The sequence below is a fragment of the Mustela lutreola genome, chromosome 8, assembly GCF_030435805.1.
Source record: "Mustela lutreola isolate mMusLut2 chromosome 8, mMusLut2.pri, whole genome shotgun sequence".
Lineage (NCBI taxonomy): Eukaryota > Metazoa > Chordata > Mammalia > Carnivora > Mustelidae > Mustela > Mustela lutreola.
Window position 1 is genome coordinate 141,227,977 of NC_081297.1, and position 19,001 is coordinate 141,246,977.

Here is a 19,001-nt window from a genome sequence, read left to right on the forward strand (position 1 = left end):
AAAAGTGCTTAGAACAACGCCTGGAACACTGTAAGCCCGCAACAAACTTTGACTTGTCATTTTCGCCGCGACCAACGTACGTCATTGCCCTTTTAAGGGCCCCTCCCACTTTCGCACCTAAGCGGAAATAGCCCCTCAGGGTTCCGGAAGTGACCTCAGAGCCCCTCAGAAACATGGCCGCGGAGCGTTCTTCCGGAAGCGGTCACGGGCATCTTCGTGACGCAGAACGAGTTACAGCGTCCCGTGAGGTTTCCATGGTAGAGCTCTCGGCCCCCAGTCCCTGCGCTTCCTCTTCGACTTGAGCGCCCTGAACGGGAAGGCAGGCGCCGGGTCCCTCCCGCGCCGTCAACTCCACCTGGGGGGAGAAGTTAGGGGAGCTGGTGACGCTCTAGGCGAGCTCGTTCACGTCTCTATGGTGCCGAGCACTCCTGTGCGCCGCTCCCGCGCGTCGGGGCGGACGTTGCCCCTTTAATCGGCGGAGGGCGGTGCCGAAGAGGTCCCGCGAGAGCAGCGGGGGGCGGGGGGCGGTGCCGAGGCCGGGGGCCCGTGGCGGATGGAGCCCGCGATGGAGCCGGAGACTCTGGAGGCGCGAATCAGTGAGTGTCCGGGAGGGGCGCGGGCCGGACCGGAACCGGAACCGGGGGCACGAGGCGGGCCCCTTCCCGGCGGGGGCGGGGTACGCGGCGCCCCCTCCCCACGCTCCGCCTCCGGCCGAGGAGAGGCGGTGCCGGGAGCCGGTTCTTCCGACCCTGGGGTGAAGGAAGACCCCACTAGCAGCGCGGGCCCGCGGTGGGAGCGGGCACCGCCCCCCCATCCGACCTCTGGGCCGCGACCCTCGGGGAGGAGTGAGCTGCGCCCAGAACCCCCAGGACGGAGACAGTAGTGTCTAAGCCCCTGAGGCCCAGACTTCTCCACCGAGTGTCGGACCCCCAAGTCTTTCCTTTAGGCCCGGGAGGGGGAAAGCCAGCGGCCTTAGGGCTGCACATCAGCAGCCCTAGGGCTGCATCTCCCCGAGGGAGGGACCCTACTCTCTCCGGGCCCAAGTCCTCCACTCTCTGGCTCTGCATGGCGTGATTCCCTCCTATCCGTTCCTTGATCCTGGAGCTCCTCTCAAATTTGCTCGTTTCCTCGCCCAGGAAAGGAGGACTCACTGGCCCATCAGATCCTCCAAGCTCTGGCCACACAGTGAGAAACCCTTAAACCACACAGGCTTAGGAGGGTCCCATTTGAGACTCCAGAAGTAATGTCAAGTTCTCTGTCACTACCCTCAGCCCAGCCCCTCAGGTTCTGTACCTCCACCCGAGACCCCATTCCCAGCCCTTGCTGACCTTCCTCCAGAGGCCCCTGAACGCTTTTCTGTGTGTGTCCTCAGGCAATGGTTCCTACTAGTCAGACCTCCTATCCCATATTGCTGATGGAGCTCCACGGCTCTCGCAGCCCCACGCAGCCCCACGCTGGACTCTCCCTGGGCTAATGACAGCTCCCTCCCAGGTCTCTTCTCTCCTGGGTCCACGTCAGTGTCAGGGCCTCAGGGACCCGTCGGTCATCTACCTTCAGTTCAGCTCCTTGGCCCTTGGCACACCAGGGAGCTATGCAGGGTGATTTGAGGTCACAGTCAGCCCTTTTTGAGCTAGTCTTGAGCAGAATTGAACCCTGAGGTTGGCCCTGGAACCGCCGCTTTTCCAGGCATGTTTCAGAGTCAGTCTAGTCAGTGGAGGGGGATGGCGTGGAAAGGAAGCACTAGGTGGCCCTCGAGACTGTTCCAGAATGCCACAAGTGTCCAGCTCCCAGCAGCAGCTTGGGAGGATGGGCAGGGCCCTGGCTGACAGATCTGACAAACCTCAGGACTTGAGCTGAAGGTGATGCAAAGCACTGTCAGGTTTAACAACAGTGGGGATTTTCTGAGAGTCCCAAGTCTCATCTGAGAAACAGGAGTCAGGACACCCGGGTTTGGCAGTAGGCTGGATTTTCAATAGACTGAGGCCACAGTCATTCTCTCTTTTTCTTCCCCTTTGTGCCCCACCCAAATTATAAGCTCTTCCCTCAGCATTGGTTTGGAGGTAAAGAGTAGTTTCTGGTAGATAAGTGATGATATTGTCACCACCGTGGAGTGACAGGGTAGAGTCGTGCCCTATTGTGAAAGACTTCCCTCTTGCCCTCCCTGGGTGTTCTCCCTTGCTTCCTGCCAGGGAAAGTGCTCCCCCCAGGTGGAGGTAAGAGGGCTGGGGGTTGGGGCCCCAGGCCACAGAGGTTGGTCAGGCCTTCTTGGACCCAGCAGTTCTCACTCTGAGCCAGATGCAGGGGAGAAAGCTGATGTCTCGTGATGCCCTCGCTTCTTCCTCACTGGCTTCTGACTCGGGAACAGTTTCTAGAATTAGCTTCTCTGTCCTCACTCAGACTCATGTGTCCGATACTTGTACGGGACTTCCCGTTTTAGGGTCTCCCTGCCAGTCCCATTCTATCTTTCTAACTCCAGAAGGGTGTGCCCCAGCCTCTGTCCACACTAGAGGACTAGAAGGCAGAGTAGTTGGGGTAGATTGAGTAGATTGGTTGGGGGTGGGGCAAGAGCGTCTGTTCCTGGATCCCTGGGCAGTCAGCAGGGGCTTCATCGCCCAGGGACAAGAGGGCTCTGCAGGGCTCCTGGAACAGAGATTTGTACCCAGAGAAAAAATGTTTCATTCAGATCTCTGCTCAGCTGTGCCTCCTCCGAGAGCTCTGCCCGAGAGAGCAGCCGCCCCCCTCCCAATCAAGACACCTTCTATACGTTCTCCTTGTTTTGATTTTCTTTATGGTGCTTAACAGCAGCATGCAGTGTCCTGTTTATTTGTTTGTCTGAGTCGTTGGTGTTTCTCTTGCTGGGCTCTGAGCTCCTGGAGAGCAGGAATTTTGTCTTTTTCACCTCTGTGACCCCAGCCCTCAGAATATTTCTTGAATAAATAGGAATGGACTAAACGGCTGCCAGGCACTGGGATCCCAGAGCTCTGGGCCTCCCACCACAGCATAGAACCCAAGTGGGCAGGCGCCACACGCTGGGTCCCCAGCCTCCTGCCATCCACAGATCCTTCTCTGTCCCACCTGCTAGGCTGTGTTCCCTCCACACCCCGGCTCAATGTCAGGCTTGGGCAGAAGAGGCCAGGATAGGGAGAAGCTTAGAGACAGGCTTCTGGGAAGGTGATAAGGATCCAGCTCTGGCTGTCGCCATGGCCCCACTTTATGTCACGAGTTTTGTCCTCTAAATCAGTCCACGTTTCACTCCAGTTTTACAAATGGAGAAATAGAGGTTCAGGGAAGTTATATTAGCTACTTGATTGTTTTCTAACCAGCGCTGGGTGTCAGGGAGGTGACTGTCTGGCCTGGTGTGTCACCCTCTCCTGTAGGCCTGTATCCTCTCCTGGCCACTGCCTGTACCTGGGTTCAGACTCCCCCAGACCCCGCGCCCACCTGCCAGCAGCTGAGCTCTCCTTCGTTCATTCGGTTGCCGAGGGGAAACGGGCTTGTGCCCAAGAGGCTGGGATGCCGCACAACGGCGGGCTTGGGCCCTCTGATGAAGGTCAGAGCTGAGGCATGCACGAGAAAGAGCTGATCCGGCCGTGCCCCCCTGGGCAAGAGCCTGGGTTAGGGAAGACTTCGTGGAGGAAGTGATATTTGAGCCGCATTCTTTACCAAGGTCCTTCATGCCCTGCTCTGTGCCCAGTGATCCACATCTCACCTCTGCCTGCACAGCCCTTGTGCTATCCCCAGCCCCGTTAACTCCTGCTTGAGTGTTGCCTCTTCCGGGCAGCCTGCCTGGCCTCAGGCCCAACTGAGTCCCCTGCTCGCGGCTCCCTCACCTCCCTTTTTTCACACTGTGTTGAGAACCTAGCTTCCCTTGGCCCACTTCCCAGCCACATGGCTCCTTGAGAGCCAAACTATGGTTTTGTTTTTTTTCTTACCTCTGGATCTGAGTGTGTAAATTCCATGAGAATTGTGAGGACACTTTCTGAAGCAGAATCAGAGGAGATACAGGCAGGCAGACGGACAGGCATGCAGCTGCGGAGATGGGAGCCCTGGGGAGCGGGGGAACTCCACCCCGAGCACCATCTCTACAAGTAGGGCTCTCCGGGGGGAGGCCACAAGGGGAAGCCCATGTACGGGAGCTCATCTGTCCACTGATCCAGCCGAAAGATAATCGCTCAGGTCTTGAAGCTTTTGGGCCAGGAAGCCAAGGGGAGTCTTTTTGTTTTGCTCAGTCCTCTCTCCCCGTCCCCTACCTGCCAACCTTGCTGCCAGAGTAGGGAGCGGGAGAGGCAAGAACCCTTTCACCAGGCTGCGGGGGCCCTCTCTCTCCTCCTGCAGACAGAGCCACCAACCCCCTAAACAAGGAACTGAATTGGGCCAGCATCAACGGCTTCTGCGAGCAGCTTAACGAGGACTTTGAGGGGTAGGTGGCCTCCTCTTTTGCTCACGTACTCAACAGAATCCACCGTGCGCCTGCGTGCCCACTCCACACCCTGGCCTGAGGCAGAGACTTGAGTGGGTTGCAACTCCATTTTCATTCTCAACGAGCTCACAAACTCAGGATGGCACCACTACTGTAAGGCGCGCCCCCTGTAAACCGGGCCTCGCTGAACCCATCGTACAAGTGAAGAAGCTGAGGCCCAGGGGACTCGGGGGTTCCCCACAAAGAAAGTGGTAGTCCTGGACCTAATTAAGCCCAGGTCCGCCTGAGCCCTAGCCAGTGTTTTGTTGGGACATGCCCCCCAGCTGAGAGGAGGCCAGCGGGCCGTCTGCGCAAGGGAGAGCGAGAACCACCAGTGTTAGAACCACCAGCGTTAGAATTAGTGCTTGTCATTAATGCACATTTGGGGTTTGGTGCAGGCAGGGGCTAGAGTGACAGGTAGCATGGGGTGGCTTTGCTAGCAGGCTCCCCAGGTGGTGCTCAAGTCTGGGGAGCACAGCATGCCACCCCGTGCAGGCGCTGTGCTCTGGGAGGCCGTGCATACAGCATGATGGGCGCGACCCGGAGTCTAGCTGCTGGGGTGCGAGTCTTGTCCCTCTGTCGGCTGAGTCAGCCAGGCAAGCTTCCATATTTTCTGTTGTAAAATGGGGGCGAGAGGGCTGTCGACTCTGAAGGGCCCCACTGAAGGCTGTGCAGGGAAAGGCATCTGGGGTGCTTCATCCATTCTAAGCACTCTGTCCATGTTCAGTGTCATGGTCACCGGTGATGGGTCTTTTGTGATCTAGTAGATGGTATCACCACCTCCACTGTGAGCTGCTTTGCCTTCGCCCAGCAAAATGTCCCAGGGAGCTCTGTCTGCCTGTCTTTCATGGTCCATTGTCATGGTGTACTCCCAGACCAGGCCCTTGGAGGCCGTGGCCCCCTCTCCAGCTCACAGTTCTCAGCAAAGCCAGCTAAGAGGCTGAGCTGATGCCTTTTGAAGGTCCCCGGCTCTGCATCCTTGCTTGGTCCTTCCCTGTTGGGCCGCCATCTCTGGCCCCATCAGACCAGAAAAGAAGCTGGGCCTTTGCATCTCCCTGCCCCGCTGATGCAGCCAAGGACTGCGGTCCCAGCAGCGTGGTGTGGCAGCCCTCCTCTGGGGCGCCTCGGACTCTGGCCATTTGGGATCTGTGCTGTTCCTCTTGTCCAGGCCTCCACTTGCCACCCGGCTGTTGGCTCACAAGATCCAGTCACCGCAGGAGTGGGAGGCGATCCAAGCCCTGACGGTGAGAAGGGGAGAGAGGGTGCCATCTGGGCCCTGACCATGGGGATGGCACCCGGGGAGGCCACGATTGAGGTTGGTTTGGGGTCCCGACAGGCTCTTCTTTAGAACCCAAAGGAGTAGTGCCAGAATGGCCTAGACTGGGAGTCTGGGCCAGCCCCTAGGGGCCCATGGCCTCCTGCGCCAGCCCCTACACAGTTAGGCTTCTTCTTGGGGGGAAAGGCCCTAGGATCGTCTGGCCCAGGGGTTCCCTGCTCGAGACCTGTGTCAGATCTCCAGGAGGCTGGGCAAATGCTGAATGAGGGCTGCACCCCAGGCTCGGTGAACCTGAACTTCAGTATCTGCTCCCAGGAACCAGCATATTCATAAAGGTCCCAGGAGCAGTGTGCAGCCTGTGGAGCCCATCAGGGGTCTCCAGACCCAGGACGGTGCTGCCCTTCCCATGACAGTTTGAATGCTGATGCTGGGCTCAGGCCAGAGCTTTCAAAGCTGTATCAGCGGAAGACTGGGTTGGGGGGTGCGCTGTGGCCCCCAGGCATGGGCCACACGGCAGCCCACTGTAGAGCATGGCTGATCTTGGCTGGTAAACAGTTTTTCTTTTCATAGTTCCGTATTTATTTTGATGGAATAGGGTTTTCTCAGATATATCTGAGGGCACGGATGTGTAGGATAAGGCAAAGTAGATGGTGCCTGTTGAACTTTTAAAAAAATCATCAAAGAAAAATCACAGGAAAATCATTTATAAGCAGTGCTGCTCCATGGGCAGGCTAAAGCGGGGCTCCCCTGGCACTGCTATTAGGTATCACCAGCCCTCGAGGTCGCGTTGGGGTGTGGCAGTCAGGCTCAGGGCTCTGACCCTCAGAGTCCTCTGGTCCTCAGGAGTCATTCCCCCCTACCTTCCAAATGCCCACCCCTGAGCTCCTGGGCCCTGGCCAAGGTGTGAGGGGAGGCTGTCTCCTCTGACTTCCCTCCCTGGGATCCCCCCAACCCAGGTTCTGGAAACATGCATGAAGAGCTGCGGCAAAAGGTTCCATGACGAGGTGGGCAAGTTCCGCTTTCTCAACGAGCTCATCAAGGTCGTGTCTCCCAAGGTGGGTGCTCGGAGCCCCAGCTCAGGCCTGCACTGTCGCTTGGGGGAGTTGGGGAAGGAGGACCCCTGCTCGGCCCCCGTTAGAAGTTGGCACAAACACTTCACAGCGAAGTCCGGGGCAGCGTGGGGTCTGGGACGGGGGCTTCCAGGCCACCTGCTGGCCGGCGGCTCTGGACCTGCTCACAGATGGGGCTGCCCAGGCTTGGTGAGGGGTGACTGCAGGGCATGCACATAGCTCGGCCACCCCAGCTCTGCTCTCTCCCCACGGACCTGACTGCAGTGCCCCCCACAAGGGTCTAGTGGAAGGTCTCCCTGTCCCCACCTCAGGATGCTGAGGCCCCACACCTAAGTGGGGAGCCGCTAATGGGCCCAGCCCCAGCCTTGGCCTGGGGGGTCCTCCCATAGTACATGCACCTGTTTGAGGCCCCTTGGATGAGACCCCAGTCCTTCGGCCCCTGCTTCGCTCGTACGCCCCTCTCGACCAGAGCAGCTGAATGTCCCTGCCAGCCCCGCATTCTTTTCCCACAAAGCAACTGGTGTGAGAGCCAGCTGCCACAGCCTAGTCTGCTGCTAAGAGACTGGGAGTGGGACCCGCTGAGTGGTGCCACACCTGTCCCTTCCCTGGCCCACCCCCAGCCAGGTGGCTCCTCCTTGCCGAGGTCGCAGGGTTAAGCCCTAGATGAGCTGGCCTCGGGCACTGGGCTCTGCGCCTTCCCCGGGTCAGCCTGCATCCTCGCTGTGGTGCCGCTGCTCTCATCCCTGCTTAGCAGGTGGGCCAGCGGCGCTCGGAGGTGAGCTCAGTGTGCACTGGGCCACTCGGGGGCAGGGAGGGAATGCCAGGGCCCTGCAGGCTGAGCTTTCCAGAGGGAGTCCTGGGGAGGCGGCCAGCTCAGGCCGGGGGTTGGGGCTGCAGCGAGCGGGGCTGGACAGTGGCAGCAGCCTCCTCTCCCCTTGGTCTCTGAAGTACCTGGGCTCGAGGACGTCAGAGAAGGTGAAGAACAAAATCTTGGAGCTCCTCTACAGCTGGACGGTCGGCCTGCCCGAGGAGGTGAAAATCGCCGAGGCCTACCAGATGCTGAAGAAGCAGGGTGAGGGCCCAAGGGTGAGGTGTGGGCAGCGCCTTCGCCCCTCCTCCCCGAGCTGGGGCTTCTGGCAGCTTCTGGCAGTGAGGTCATGGGGCTCTCCTTTACCTTTTCAAGAAGCTTTAGCTAGTGGGGCCTTTCTATGGCTCTGTCTGAAGCTAGGTTGGGTGGAGGGAAGGTGAGTTTGGGTCAGACTTCTCCTCAGAGAGTGGCCCCCACAGAGTGGCCTCAAAATATGTCTGCCTGGACTCCGCCACGCAGTTCGACACTGTAGTTCCGAGCCAGCCCTGGCCCACCAGAGTCCAGAGCCGGCAAGCTGGAGAAAGACCCCTCCTGCCCTCGCCTGCTCCCCCTTCCCATCCCCCACCCTGGCCCGAGGCCTTTTTCACAGCCTTCCCACCACCGTCTACTCCAGGGATTGTGAAGTCTGACCCGAAGCTTCCAGATGATGCCACCTTTCCTCTTCCTCCTCCACGACCCAAGAATGTGATCTTCGAAGACGAGGAGAAGTCCAAGGTGCAGCTCCAGGGGCGGGTAGGAGGGGTACAGGAGGACCTTCGGGGCCTACGGGGTCTGAGCTCCCGGCGCTGGCTGCCCCGCCCCGAAGCAGGGGCTCATGAGGGCCGGGTCACCGAAGTGGGTGACAGGAGGGTCGGTGAAGCACTTCTGTGCTCTGAGCACATCCCACCCAGAGTCCTAGCGTTCAGTAGACACGAGCGCACGTCTGGTGTCCCTGGGATTAGTTTGAGGGCATTTCATAGGTTGAGCAAGAGTTTGCATATTTTTGTCTTGAGTCCTTGTGATGATAATTTTACTAACTTCATGTTAAAGAAGCATGTGCTCACGGGCAAGAAACTAAACACTATGGAGGAGGTAAGATAAAAAGCAAATATCTTATCTCATCCTGACCTAGAGAGTAAGCACTGTTGAGTTCCTGGTACATCCTTCCAGAAGATTCTCTGGTGAGAATAACATAACATTCTGTACCATCTGTCGAGGATTTTCTCGGGGAATATTCACATGCAGTGTTTCAGTGCTCCCCAGTTAGGCTTCGGGAGATGCTCACTGTCTCACAGAGAGCTTAGTACGTACCCCACAACCCCCAGCGAGGACATGGGGAGCCGGGATAAGACCCCAGGCCCAGTACTGGTGTCCCAGGTGTGCCCCTCTGTCCCTGCAGATGCTGGCCCGCTTGCTGAAGAGCTCCCACCCCGAGGACCTCCGAGCAGCCAACAAACTCATCAAGGAGATGGTGCAGGAGGTGATCGCCAAGCCCACAGTGCGGGGAGGAGGAAGAGGCGGGATTTGAGCTGGGCCACTGAGGGGGGGTTGTGTATGTGCATACGAGAGCCCTGTGGTAGCCCCGTAAAGGGCTGTGCCAGCCAAGAAAGAGCTCACTGGGGGAGCCCAGTGGGCAGAGCCAGGACCCACGTGGAGGGAGAATTTCCCAGCAGCCGAGCTAGCCTGCTCTAGCTGGGCTTCTGGGAGGCTGACGGCCTCTTCCACAAGAGGTAGAAATAAATGAGGCCTCTCTCTATGTAAGGTACTTCTGTACGTATATTTATCACAAAAGAGAGAAGCGTGCGTGTTTAAGTTCTAAGTGAGTGTACGGACGCTGAAGGTGCGCACTGAAACTTTTTGTGTGGACGAGGGCAGGTCATCCGAGCTTATGGTCTGGAGACCCACAGGGCAGGAGTCCCAGGCTGTCTTCCAAGGGCCAGCTGTGCGCCCTGACAGTGCAGCAGGAGGTCGGGGCGGCCCCCCACAAGGAGGGTGACTGTGGCACAGCACAGCACAAGCCCACCTTCCATCCCTCAAGGAAGGAGCTTATATAGTCAGCACAGGGGGCCTGGGGTGGGAGGTTCCCTGTCCTAGCTTCTGGTTGTACTGGATGGCCTAGTGGCCCCCGTTTTCTCTCTTGAGTGTAGGCTCCTCCTTTCAAAGGACAAACGCAAGGAGGGCAAGGGTCACGGAGAGCCACACGTGTGGTCTGCAGCTCTGGTCCTCCAGAAGCACCTGGGCCAGATTCCTGAGTGATCCTGGAGGTGGTGTCTGAGGGCCCCAGCCGTTCTGACAGCCTCATGCGGAGGCCGGGGGCGAGGGACCGTCGGCAGGATGAGAGGAAGTGGGCATAGGGTTGGCAGAGGACTTCTTGGTCTAGAGGGCCCTGTGGTGGGCACGAGCCCCGTGAGCAGGGTCACAGCAAGCCAGTGCGAACTCTAGAGTGCGTGGCTCAGAGCCGGCGTGACCTGGGCTCCCCGGGTGGTGGCCTCCCTAGGACCAGAAGCGGATGGAGAAGATCTCAAAGCGGGTGAGCGCCATTGAGGAGGTCAACAACAACGTGAAACTGCTGACCGAGATGGTGATGAGCCACAGCCAGGGCGGGGCCTCAGCCCGCAGCAGCGAGGACCTCATGAAGGTGCGCCTCCTCCTCTGCCCAGCCCCTGCCCTCTCTAGGCCTCTGCTGGCCTGACCCCCCCGCCCCCAACCCTACTGCCCCAGGAGCTGTACCAGCGCTGTGAGCGGATGCGGCCAACACTCTTCCGACTGGCCAGTGACACAGAAGACAATGACGAGGCCTTAGGTGAGCCCCTGGCTAAGTCGGTCCTGTTCCTCTGCCTCCTTCCCTCTCCTTTCCCAGGCCTTGTTAAGTATCTGCAGTTGGCAGGAGCTGCCACCAGGGGGCCCCCTTCTCCAGCCCTGACCTTGGGTTCCTCCACATCGAAGAGAAAGCAGAGAGCAGGGGCTGATAGGGTGACGGGACCGCCCAGGGGCCAAGTCCCTTCTCAGGCATTTCATGTGCTGCTCCTGAGCTGAACAGCCTGGAATGGGGAGAAGGGACTGGCCCAGGTCACCGAGCCTGACAGTGGCGGAGCCAGGGTATGCTGGGGGCTCTCCCCAGACACTGCCTTCCGGGTAAGGGCCAGAAGCTGAGCACAGATCCCACAGACCAGAGCAGTTCCAGAGCTGGGCCCCGTGACTGCTGCCAGGGCCACGGATCAGGTTCTCGTCCTTATTCTCTGCTGCTGTGTCAGCCAGAGTCTCTGGGGCCACAGTCTGGGGACCATCTCAGCCCCTGACTCCTTGGAAGCCCACTGAGGGCCTCCCTGTGCCAAGTGCATGGTCCCTGCCCATGGGACTCACTGCCCGGACCCCTCTGAGCCCGGCCCCTGAGGGCGTGATGTTGGTACGGGCCTAGTCTATGCCGGGTGCTATTTTAGTCCCTGGGGACGTGGTGTGCTTAAAATGGACCAAAGCCACGTCCTCAGTAGAGCGTGTAGCCTAAGGAGAGGGGATGGACAAGAAACCAAGGCCGTGAGAATGGTCGTTTCTCAGGTGGTCATCAGGGACGCAGAGACCAGCCAGCAGGGAGTGGGCAGAGTGGGGAGGGGTGAGGAAAGGCCTCCTGAGGGTACTTAGCGTGAAGACCTGAAGGCAGGCAGGAAAGAAGCCACGCAGAGATGCACGGGGCATCAGAGCAGCAGAGCCAGTGCCAAGACCTGGAGGCCAGAGCGTGCTGTCATGGTCAGGGCGGCAGGGACACTGGACAAGGGGAGGTGGCAGAGGGTCCGAGGGAGCAGAGCCGTTGGGCTGCTCCCGGCCCCACACCCTCACACGAGGGTTCGGATGGGCACAGGGTGTTCTTCTCCCCCAAGAGCCCCCCACCTTCCTTCAGCCTAGTCTCTCCTCCTGCGTGTTCCAGCCGAGATCCTGCAGGCCAACGACAACCTCACGCAGGTGATCAGCCTGTACAAGCAGCTGGTGAGGGGGGAGGAGGTGAACGGCGAAGCGGCAGCCGGCTCCGGCTCCCTGCCTGGTGAGCGGGCGGCGGGGGCGCCCGGGAGGGGCCTGGCAGTGGAGCGGGGCAGAGCCCAGAGGGGAAGCGCAGGTTCTAGAGCCTGGGGCTGGGACTGCCAGGGTGACCCTGCCCCCTTAAGATGGGGAAGGCCTCTAGGGAGAGAGCTGGAGGGCGTCTATGCCCAGGCTGCAGCTGTTGTGGGGAGGAAAGTGTGGACGTGGGGCAGAGGGGGTTGGGAGCCAGGTTTTGGCAAGGACAGAAGAGGGAAGACATTTCTTTCATTTGATAAATCTGGTACCTGTTGTGCAGGGCTGGATGGCGCCCTCCAGGCCTAGTCACTTCTCAAAAGGTGGTTGGTGTGAGGGAATGACACACAGAAGTTGCGGGCTCGGCTCCAGTCAGGGTGAAGGGACAGCCATGGGGGTGTCTGTTCTCTATTCTAACCACAGAGGTTAGAAGAGGCCCTGTTGGGGCGTGGGAGGTGCGGCGGGGGGGCACCACACAGAAGCAGCAGAGTTCAAGCAAGATCTCAAAGGATGAGAGGTCGTTGGCCAAGTAGAGGGAAGGAGGAAATAGGTTCTGGACAGAGGAACACCATGGGCTAGACAAAGGGCCTAGTGGCAGATTTGGGAGCCAGGGCAGTGTGGCCAAGAGGGGGAAGGAAGCAGGAGGGCTGTGAGGGGAAGGGGTGCAGCTTGCTGCCTCCCCCCGCCCCCCGCAGGCACCTTGGCTTCCAAGAGCCTTACTGTCCTTCATCCAGGGCATGCCTGACTCCTTTCCCCACAGGGAGCACCTCAGCCTTGTTGGACCTCTCTGGCCTGGATCTCCCTCCTGCGGGCACCACCTACCCTCCTATGCCCACGCGCCCTGCTGACCCGGCCAGCCCTGAGCAGCCTAGCACCTCAGTTTCCCTGCTTGACGATGAGCTCATGTCTCTGGGTGAGGAGGGGGCGGGGCCTGGAGGAGGGCGGGGCAGCTGCAGGAGTGGGTGAGGCCTCTGGAGGCTGGGGTGGGGGTTAGGCCCATTTCACGACTGAGGAGACTGAGGCTCAGGGAGGTTAGAGAGTTGACACAAGTTCTCAGTCCGTGGGCGAGGCCAGCCAGCTTCTAAACCCACCTCCGGTGAGCCTGTCACAGCTGGGCTCCTGTGGCCCCCGGGAAACCAGTGGGACTTCCCTGCAGCGGGTTAGAGCCAAGAATGGGGCACAGGCTGGCAGCGGACCCGCAGGGAAGTGGGGAGCCATAGCTGGCCCTGTCACACCAGAGCCCCAGGCACCTTGTGCCCTATGCTGGTCCTAGACCATAGGCCACGCACAGGGCTCCAGAGCCCATGGGGAACTGGGCGCACTCCTGGGGAAAACAGTTGTCAGGAGTCTAGCTTTCTGGTGCAGCGGCCCCATCTGAGGGCTTGGAAGTAGAGGACCGTAGTGACAACCTGAAGTTATTAAAGGCAGAGAGAGCTTGAGCTCTGTCAAAAGAATCTGGAAGGTTTTGTTGGGGCACCGATTTGGGAGGCAAGAGTCAGACTGTGTTCTCTTGAGCCAAGTCTGAGGTTAAAAATCCAACCTGACGGACCGGAAAAAGTGCTCATGTGCCGGGGTCCTGGGCAGGGTACTGGGCAGGGGGCTTCCCTAACAGCTGCTACCGCACCGTCGTATCACAGACCATCCTCCAAGGAGCAGGGGCCACCGACGTCCCCGCTTCACAGATGCGAAGCAAGGCTTGGGAAGGTGGGGTGACTTGCCCTAAGGGGGGCGCGCAGGTTAGAACGAGGCGCTCTGATCCTAAGGCCTCTCACTGAGCCTCTCTGCTGCTTGAACTCCCCTCCTCGGCCAGGAAAGGGACATAGGGACTTGGAATGGGACACAAAGGAGGGGGACAGTGGACCACCAGCAGACACCCTGCCTAAGAGGGTCTGACCACAGGATGTCCAGGCTCAGGTGGCCCAGCAGGGCCGGCACCCGGTGGCCGGTGCCCCACGGGGCAGTTGGAGAGTGGGGCCTGGCCCCTCGGTGACCAGCAGGGACCGAGCTGCCACCTCATGAGAAGCAAGGTGTGCCTGGTACTTCCTGTCCAGCCACTGAGCGCCTGCAGCAGAGCCCTGAGCCTCCAGCTTCCGTTCATTTCTACTCAAAGGCAGAGAAAATGTGGGAACAGGAACCGCAAGTGCCAGGGCTGCACCCGCCTGGCTTGGCGGAATAGAGGAAGCCCCAGGACCACAGAGGGGGCTTGTCCTAAACGGTTCTTTGTGGCAGGAAGGGTGAGGGCTGGGGGCAGGGGAAGCCACGCGGACTTCCCACCCGCCAAGGAGGGTGTCCCGGCCCTGCTCAGGCACTTCCTCTGAAGGGCTGGTTTGTCCTGGTCCCCTCGTGCAGACGCTGTCATCAGCTTGGTTTTACAGATGAGGTGCAGGGAGGTTGTCACCAGCCTGAAGTCACACAGCCGACTGGCCGGGCTGCGTTCCAACCCCTATAAGGAGGTTACAAACTCCGTTCAGGCCCCGATACTGCCCCTTGCCGGCCGCATGGCCTGGGGCAGATTCCCTGACCCCTCTTGGCATCCGTTTCCTCAGCCTGGAAAGAGGGGTGATATCTCTACACCGGCTTCCATGGCTGTTCGAGGAGTCAGTGAGCCCCGTGCCTGAGGAGCCTGACGTGTCAGGGGCCGGGGGTACGCGTGGGAAATGTTAGCGGCCACCCCCGTGTCGTCCCGGTTCTCGGGGCCGTGCGCCCGGAGGAGACCGAGTCTTCTGAGCTGCCTGCGCCAGGCTGCAGCTTGCTCCTGCAGGATTTGCTAGAAACAGGATGACTTGTCTTCCCTAGGTAAAGCCTGTGGTGAACTTGGTAGAGGTTAGACTGGTTGGTGACCTGCCGTACGGCAAGCCGGCGAGCAGAGCCATGCGGAGGGCTGCCGGCTCCCCTCAGCCCCAGCCAGCCCGCGCTGTGGGCATGGGCCAGGGCAGAGAGGGCCTGTAGGGTCTGCGCCAGCTCCGCCGGCCAGCATGCACGTGGGGACACCCCAGCCCAGCCAGGGGAGCTTGTTCAGAGTCTGGGGCACCACCTGCCCCCCAACCCGGACGCTCAGAGGCCATTGTGGGGGGTGGGGGAGTGCAGAATGGTGCCTCCTGTTCGTAGCTCCTCACCTGGTGTCTCCCACCCTCCCTCCCTCCCCACCACCCCTACGCTGGCCAGCCGCCAGCGTACTTTGAAGACAGAATTCTGGGGTCCAGTGGTGGAGATGGCTTTAGAGTGGCAGGCACGGAAGCATGAAGGGTTGCGGGGAATGGGCCTTTGGGCTCTCTGGTTTCTGCTTCTGCTCTGCCACTGGTTCCCTCTAAAAGTGGGTTCTCCCCTTTGAGCTAAGCCTCTCGGGGGGAATGCAGGCGGGCAGGCGCCAGCGACCCCCAGGCCAGCACGCAGCACCCCCAGTTCCTGTGCTTCTGCTCAGGAATCTGTCTCCTTCACCTCCGTCTCGCTTCCTCGCAGGACTCAGCGACCCCACACCTCCTCCAGGCCCAAGCTTGGACGGTGCTGGATGGAACAGCTTCCAGGTAGGAGGGCCAGGAAGCAGCCTGAGCCGTCCCAGGGGGAGGATGACTGGGCCAGGCAGCCTGCAGGGCTCAGTGAGGAGGGAGGACCACGTGGGGGCCCTGGGCTAAGGCACTGTGCGCGGATGGTGGAGGGCCGGCGTGCTTCCTCACCCCCGCACCCTCTCCCTGTGTCTCCGTGTTCAGTTGTGATGGGGTTCCCCATTCTTTTTCTCTTGAGGGCGACTTTAAGGTCCTTGGAATATGATGGTTTCTAGACTAGAACCCCGGATCAGGCCAGCCCACGAGAGGGGTGTGGGCCAGCAGGAATGTTGTCCCCTTCCGTGCTGCTGCTTCCCCAGATGTCACCTGCCAGGTGGAGAAGGGGCCTCAGGGCAGTTCCAGTGACTGCTCCTTCTCCAGCACAGCTCTACCCGTCTGCACGCTTTGTATATGCCCAACAGTCCTCCGATGGCGCAGAACCCCCAGCCCCGCCTCGGGTCCCCAACACGGACAGCCAGCCCTCTGCGCAGACGCCCCTGCCAGCGAGCAGTGGTCTGGACGACCTGGATCTCCTGGGGAAGACCCTCCTGCAGCAGTCACTGCCCCCAGAGTCCCAGCAAGTGCGGTGGTGAGCGCCACCCCCACCCCCCCGGGCTGACGTGGGGTGGGAGTCACACCCATCCTGTCCCCCACCCATCCCCATGGGTGGCAGCTTCGGGGCTCTCCCAGGCCCAGCAGGGAGAGACCCGGTGCCTGTGTGCTCCTGTGAGCAGCAGCTGCTGGAGGACCACCATGTGCCTGGCTCTGTGCTGGGCTAGAGGAGGTGGTGGTGCCCAGGGCAGGTGCAGGGCCCCTGTCCCGTGGAGCACAGAGGTTATGGGAGAAGGGGGATCTGCGCCCTACAGGGCAGGGGTGGTGGGCAGGAGAGCAAGAGCTGCCTGTTCCAAGGTAAGGAGACCAACGCCCAAGAGACAGGAGGCATCTGAGCTGGCTATTGGGGATGGTCAGGAAGCACAGCCTTTCCTGTGCCCCTGATCTCTCAGCCCCCCCCCAAGATTCACACCCCAATGCCACATCCCCCAACAAGGGAGAAGCAGCAGCCGGCCCCCCGGCTCACACTTCGGGACCTGCAGAATAAAAGCAACTGCAGCTCACCCAGCTCCAGCGCCCCCAGCCTCCTCCACGCCGCCTCCCCCGAGCCCCCCGGGCCTCTGCAACAGCCCACGACGACTGATTTCTCACTGGCCAGCATCACTGTGCCCCTGGAGTCCATCAAACCCAGTGAGTGGGCTGGGGGCGCCGGCGGGTACGGGCTGGGCCGGGACCCCCTCGCCGTCCACTTGGGAGCTCTGGGCAAGGCCCTTGCCCTTTTGGGGCCTCTGCCAGAGTGAGGGCAGAGCACTGCGCAGAGCCCGGGCTCCCATAGGCAGGAGGACATTTTTTGCTATGTGCGCCTTCCCCAGAAAGGCAGGGCCAGGACAGAGAGGTTCAGGGTCTCTCTAAGATCGTGAAACTAAATGAGGCTCAAGCTGGAGGCCCAAGCCTGAGCTGCCCCTGCCCAGGAGCAAGAGGGAGGCCAGCCTAGCCCAGGCCGTGAACAGACCGATGAAGACGGGCAGGTCTTCTCGGCTTTGTCCCTCTCGTGACGACTCTGTCACCAAGAGCCTCACCCCCAGTGCCCCCAAGAAGTGGGGAGTGGGAGCACCCTGAACAGCAGGGTGACCATCCCGGGGTCGCGTGGCGAGAGCGTGACCCCAGCTAACCCCTTGGCCTGCACTCCAGCACTCCGGGAGTCCTAGCTGCGACCCCGTCTGGAGTGGGTGTCCTGCCACCACCAACACAGTGAAAGTGTCCCTGCCCCATCTGGGTGCCAGCCTGCAGCCCCTGGCCGCCCTGCTACCCAGGGACCTGAGCTCCCGGACCCATCCACCCCTTCCCAGCAGCTCGGCGAGTGCCTGCGGGGAGCTGGGTGTGAGGAGTGGGCTGGTCTGGCCCGGGCTCGGGCCTAGCACCACCCATCAGCCCTCCCTTTCCCCCTGCCAGGCAGCATCTTGCCAGTGACGGTGTATGACCAGCATGGCTTCCGGGTCCTCTTCCACTTTGCCCGAGACCCGCTGCCCGGGCGCTCGGACGTGCTGGTGGTGGTGGTTTCCATGCTGAGCACCGCCCCCCAGCCCATCCGCAACATCGTTTTCCAGTCAGCTGTTCCCAAGGTGACACACGCATGCCTCCCTCCTTTGGAGGCAGGGTGACTTGGGGCTGGAAGGGAGCCAGCTGGCGGGGCGGGGGGGTGGGCAGGGGACAGGGTCCCTCTGGGAATTAGGGGATAGAAGAGAACCAAAGGACAGAGCCCCGGGACCCCCAGAGGAGGAGCTGGCAGGTGGACTGGGCCCGGCCCACCAGGATGGGGCCAGGAAGCCGGGCTAGCCGGGTGCCGTCCTGCCCTACGGTCTGCAGGTCATGAAAGTGAAGCTGCAGCCGCCCTCAGGCACGGAGCTGCCAGCATTTAACCCCATCGTCCACCCCTCAGCCATCACCCAGGTCCTGCTCCTTGCCAACCCCCAGAAGGTGAGGGGCCTGGCTGTGACTGCGCACCGCTGTGGGGGTGGGGCGGCCTCTTCTCTCCCCCTGACTCTGCCTTCATCTCTGCCTCAGGAGAAGGTTCGGCTCCGCTACAAGCTTCTCTTCACCATGGGCGACCAGACCTACAACGAGATGGGGGATGTGGACCAGTTCCCCCCACCCGAGACCTGGGGGAGCCTCTAGAACAGGGAGGGGGCGGGGAGAGGAGAGGGCAGCGGGACCGGGCACCGTCTAGCCTGGGTGGGAGGCTGTGGTGGCCTCGGACACCCTTTATTCCCGTGGTGAGATCCCTTGGGCCTGGTGCTTCTCCCCTCACCCCTGTGGCCCCCCTCCTTCCTGGTCCCCCTCCCCTGCGGAGCTGAACCCAGCAGGAGGCTGGGCCTGGGTTTTCACTGCTAGGGACCTTCGCCACAGGGGGGAGCGTGGAGCAGGGAGCAGCTGTGTGGCCCTGGAAGGACCTGGGGTCATGGGGGAGAAGCATGGCTGTCAGGCAGAGGCCAGGACGTCAGGCCCAGCCCCGACCTCAGCCCGGGGTGGGGTCATCCCCACCTTTCTCTTATGCCTTATGGGAAGGCCCAGCCATAACTCGGGGGGCCATGCTGGTGCAGGAACCAGCTCAGGTCTCCTCCATAGGAACCGGGTGACTGGGGGGGTGACGCCTGCTCCCCCAGCTCTTTGCACTCTGTGGTGTGTGGTTTGACTCTTTGCTTTTCTTTCTCCGTGGCCCTGTGGTCACCATCTCAGGAGGCCCAGTTGGGGGAGCCTCATGTGCCCCCCACTTCTCATGGGGGTTTCACTCCACTCACCTGCCCCCTTTGCCGTCAGGCCTCCTGAGGAGCTGTGGGGGCTGTGGCTGCTGGCGCAGAGGTTGTGGCGGAGCCGGGTGCCCCAGGGCTCCTGGGCTCCAGGGCTCCTGGCCGAGGGAGGCCCTGCACTGGAGCTCCTCAGTGCATCTCCTTCGGTCGCCAGCCTCTGCTGGGGCCTCCCATGGGTGCCTCCCCTCTGCCCATCCATCTGTCGGGGGGCTGAGTGGGGTGGGTGTGTGAGTGAGAGCAGGAGTATTTATGGAAATAAAAACGTCCTTTTTTCCTGTACCGGCTGCCCTCCTGGCCTTTCTGAGGTGGAGGGAGATGAGGGTCCAGGAGCTGGAGGGCCCTGGGGCTGCCCCGCAGGCTTCTCTGGCTCAGTGTTTGGAGCTCCAGCCCCCCCCCCGTCTCCC

The 19,001-nt window shown here is 61.0% G+C and overlaps 1 protein-coding gene across 3 annotated transcripts; it reads left to right on the forward strand.

The window, feature by feature from the left end:
* The first annotated feature begins 228 nt into the window (after positions 1 to 228).
* On the forward strand, positions 229 to 18,876 carry GGA1 (golgi associated, gamma adaptin ear containing, ARF binding protein 1). Of its 3 annotated transcripts, none has more exons than XM_059186913.1 (17): positions 234 to 596; positions 4,336 to 4,420; positions 5,628 to 5,703; positions 6,692 to 6,790; positions 7,754 to 7,877; positions 8,287 to 8,387; positions 9,052 to 9,132; positions 10,150 to 10,290; positions 10,374 to 10,455; positions 11,575 to 11,688; positions 12,457 to 12,609; positions 15,156 to 15,220; positions 15,625 to 15,827; positions 16,287 to 16,480; positions 17,243 to 17,412; positions 17,657 to 17,767; positions 17,855 to 18,876. In XM_059186913.1, exons 1-17 carry the CDS (start codon positions 554 to 556, stop codon positions 17,963 to 17,965), a joined length of 1,953 nt encoding a protein of 650 aa, XP_059042896.1. In that variant the 5' UTR covers positions 234 to 553; the 3' UTR covers positions 17,966 to 18,876. The 3 variants fall into 3 exon arrangements, with proteins under 3 accessions (XP_059042898.1, XP_059042896.1, XP_059042897.1); XM_059186914.1 differs by having other exon boundaries at positions 236 to 596; positions 15,661 to 15,827; XM_059186915.1 differs by lacking the exon at positions 17,657 to 17,767 and having other exon boundaries at positions 229 to 596.
* The last annotated feature ends 125 nt before the right edge of the window (positions 18,877 to 19,001 follow it).

Coding starts and splice junctions, on each gene's coding strand:
- GGA1 (XM_059186913.1), top strand. CDS start 554: ATGGAGCCCGCGATGGAGCCGGAGACTCTGGAGGCGCGAATCA. Junction 10,456..11,574: donor AGACAATGACGAGGCCTTAG/GTGAGCCCCTGG, acceptor TGCGTGTTCCAG/CCGAGATCCTGCAGGCCAAC. Junction 11,689..12,456: donor CGGCTCCGGCTCCCTGCCTG/GTGAGCGGGCGG, acceptor CTTTCCCCACAG/GGAGCACCTCAGCCTTGTTG.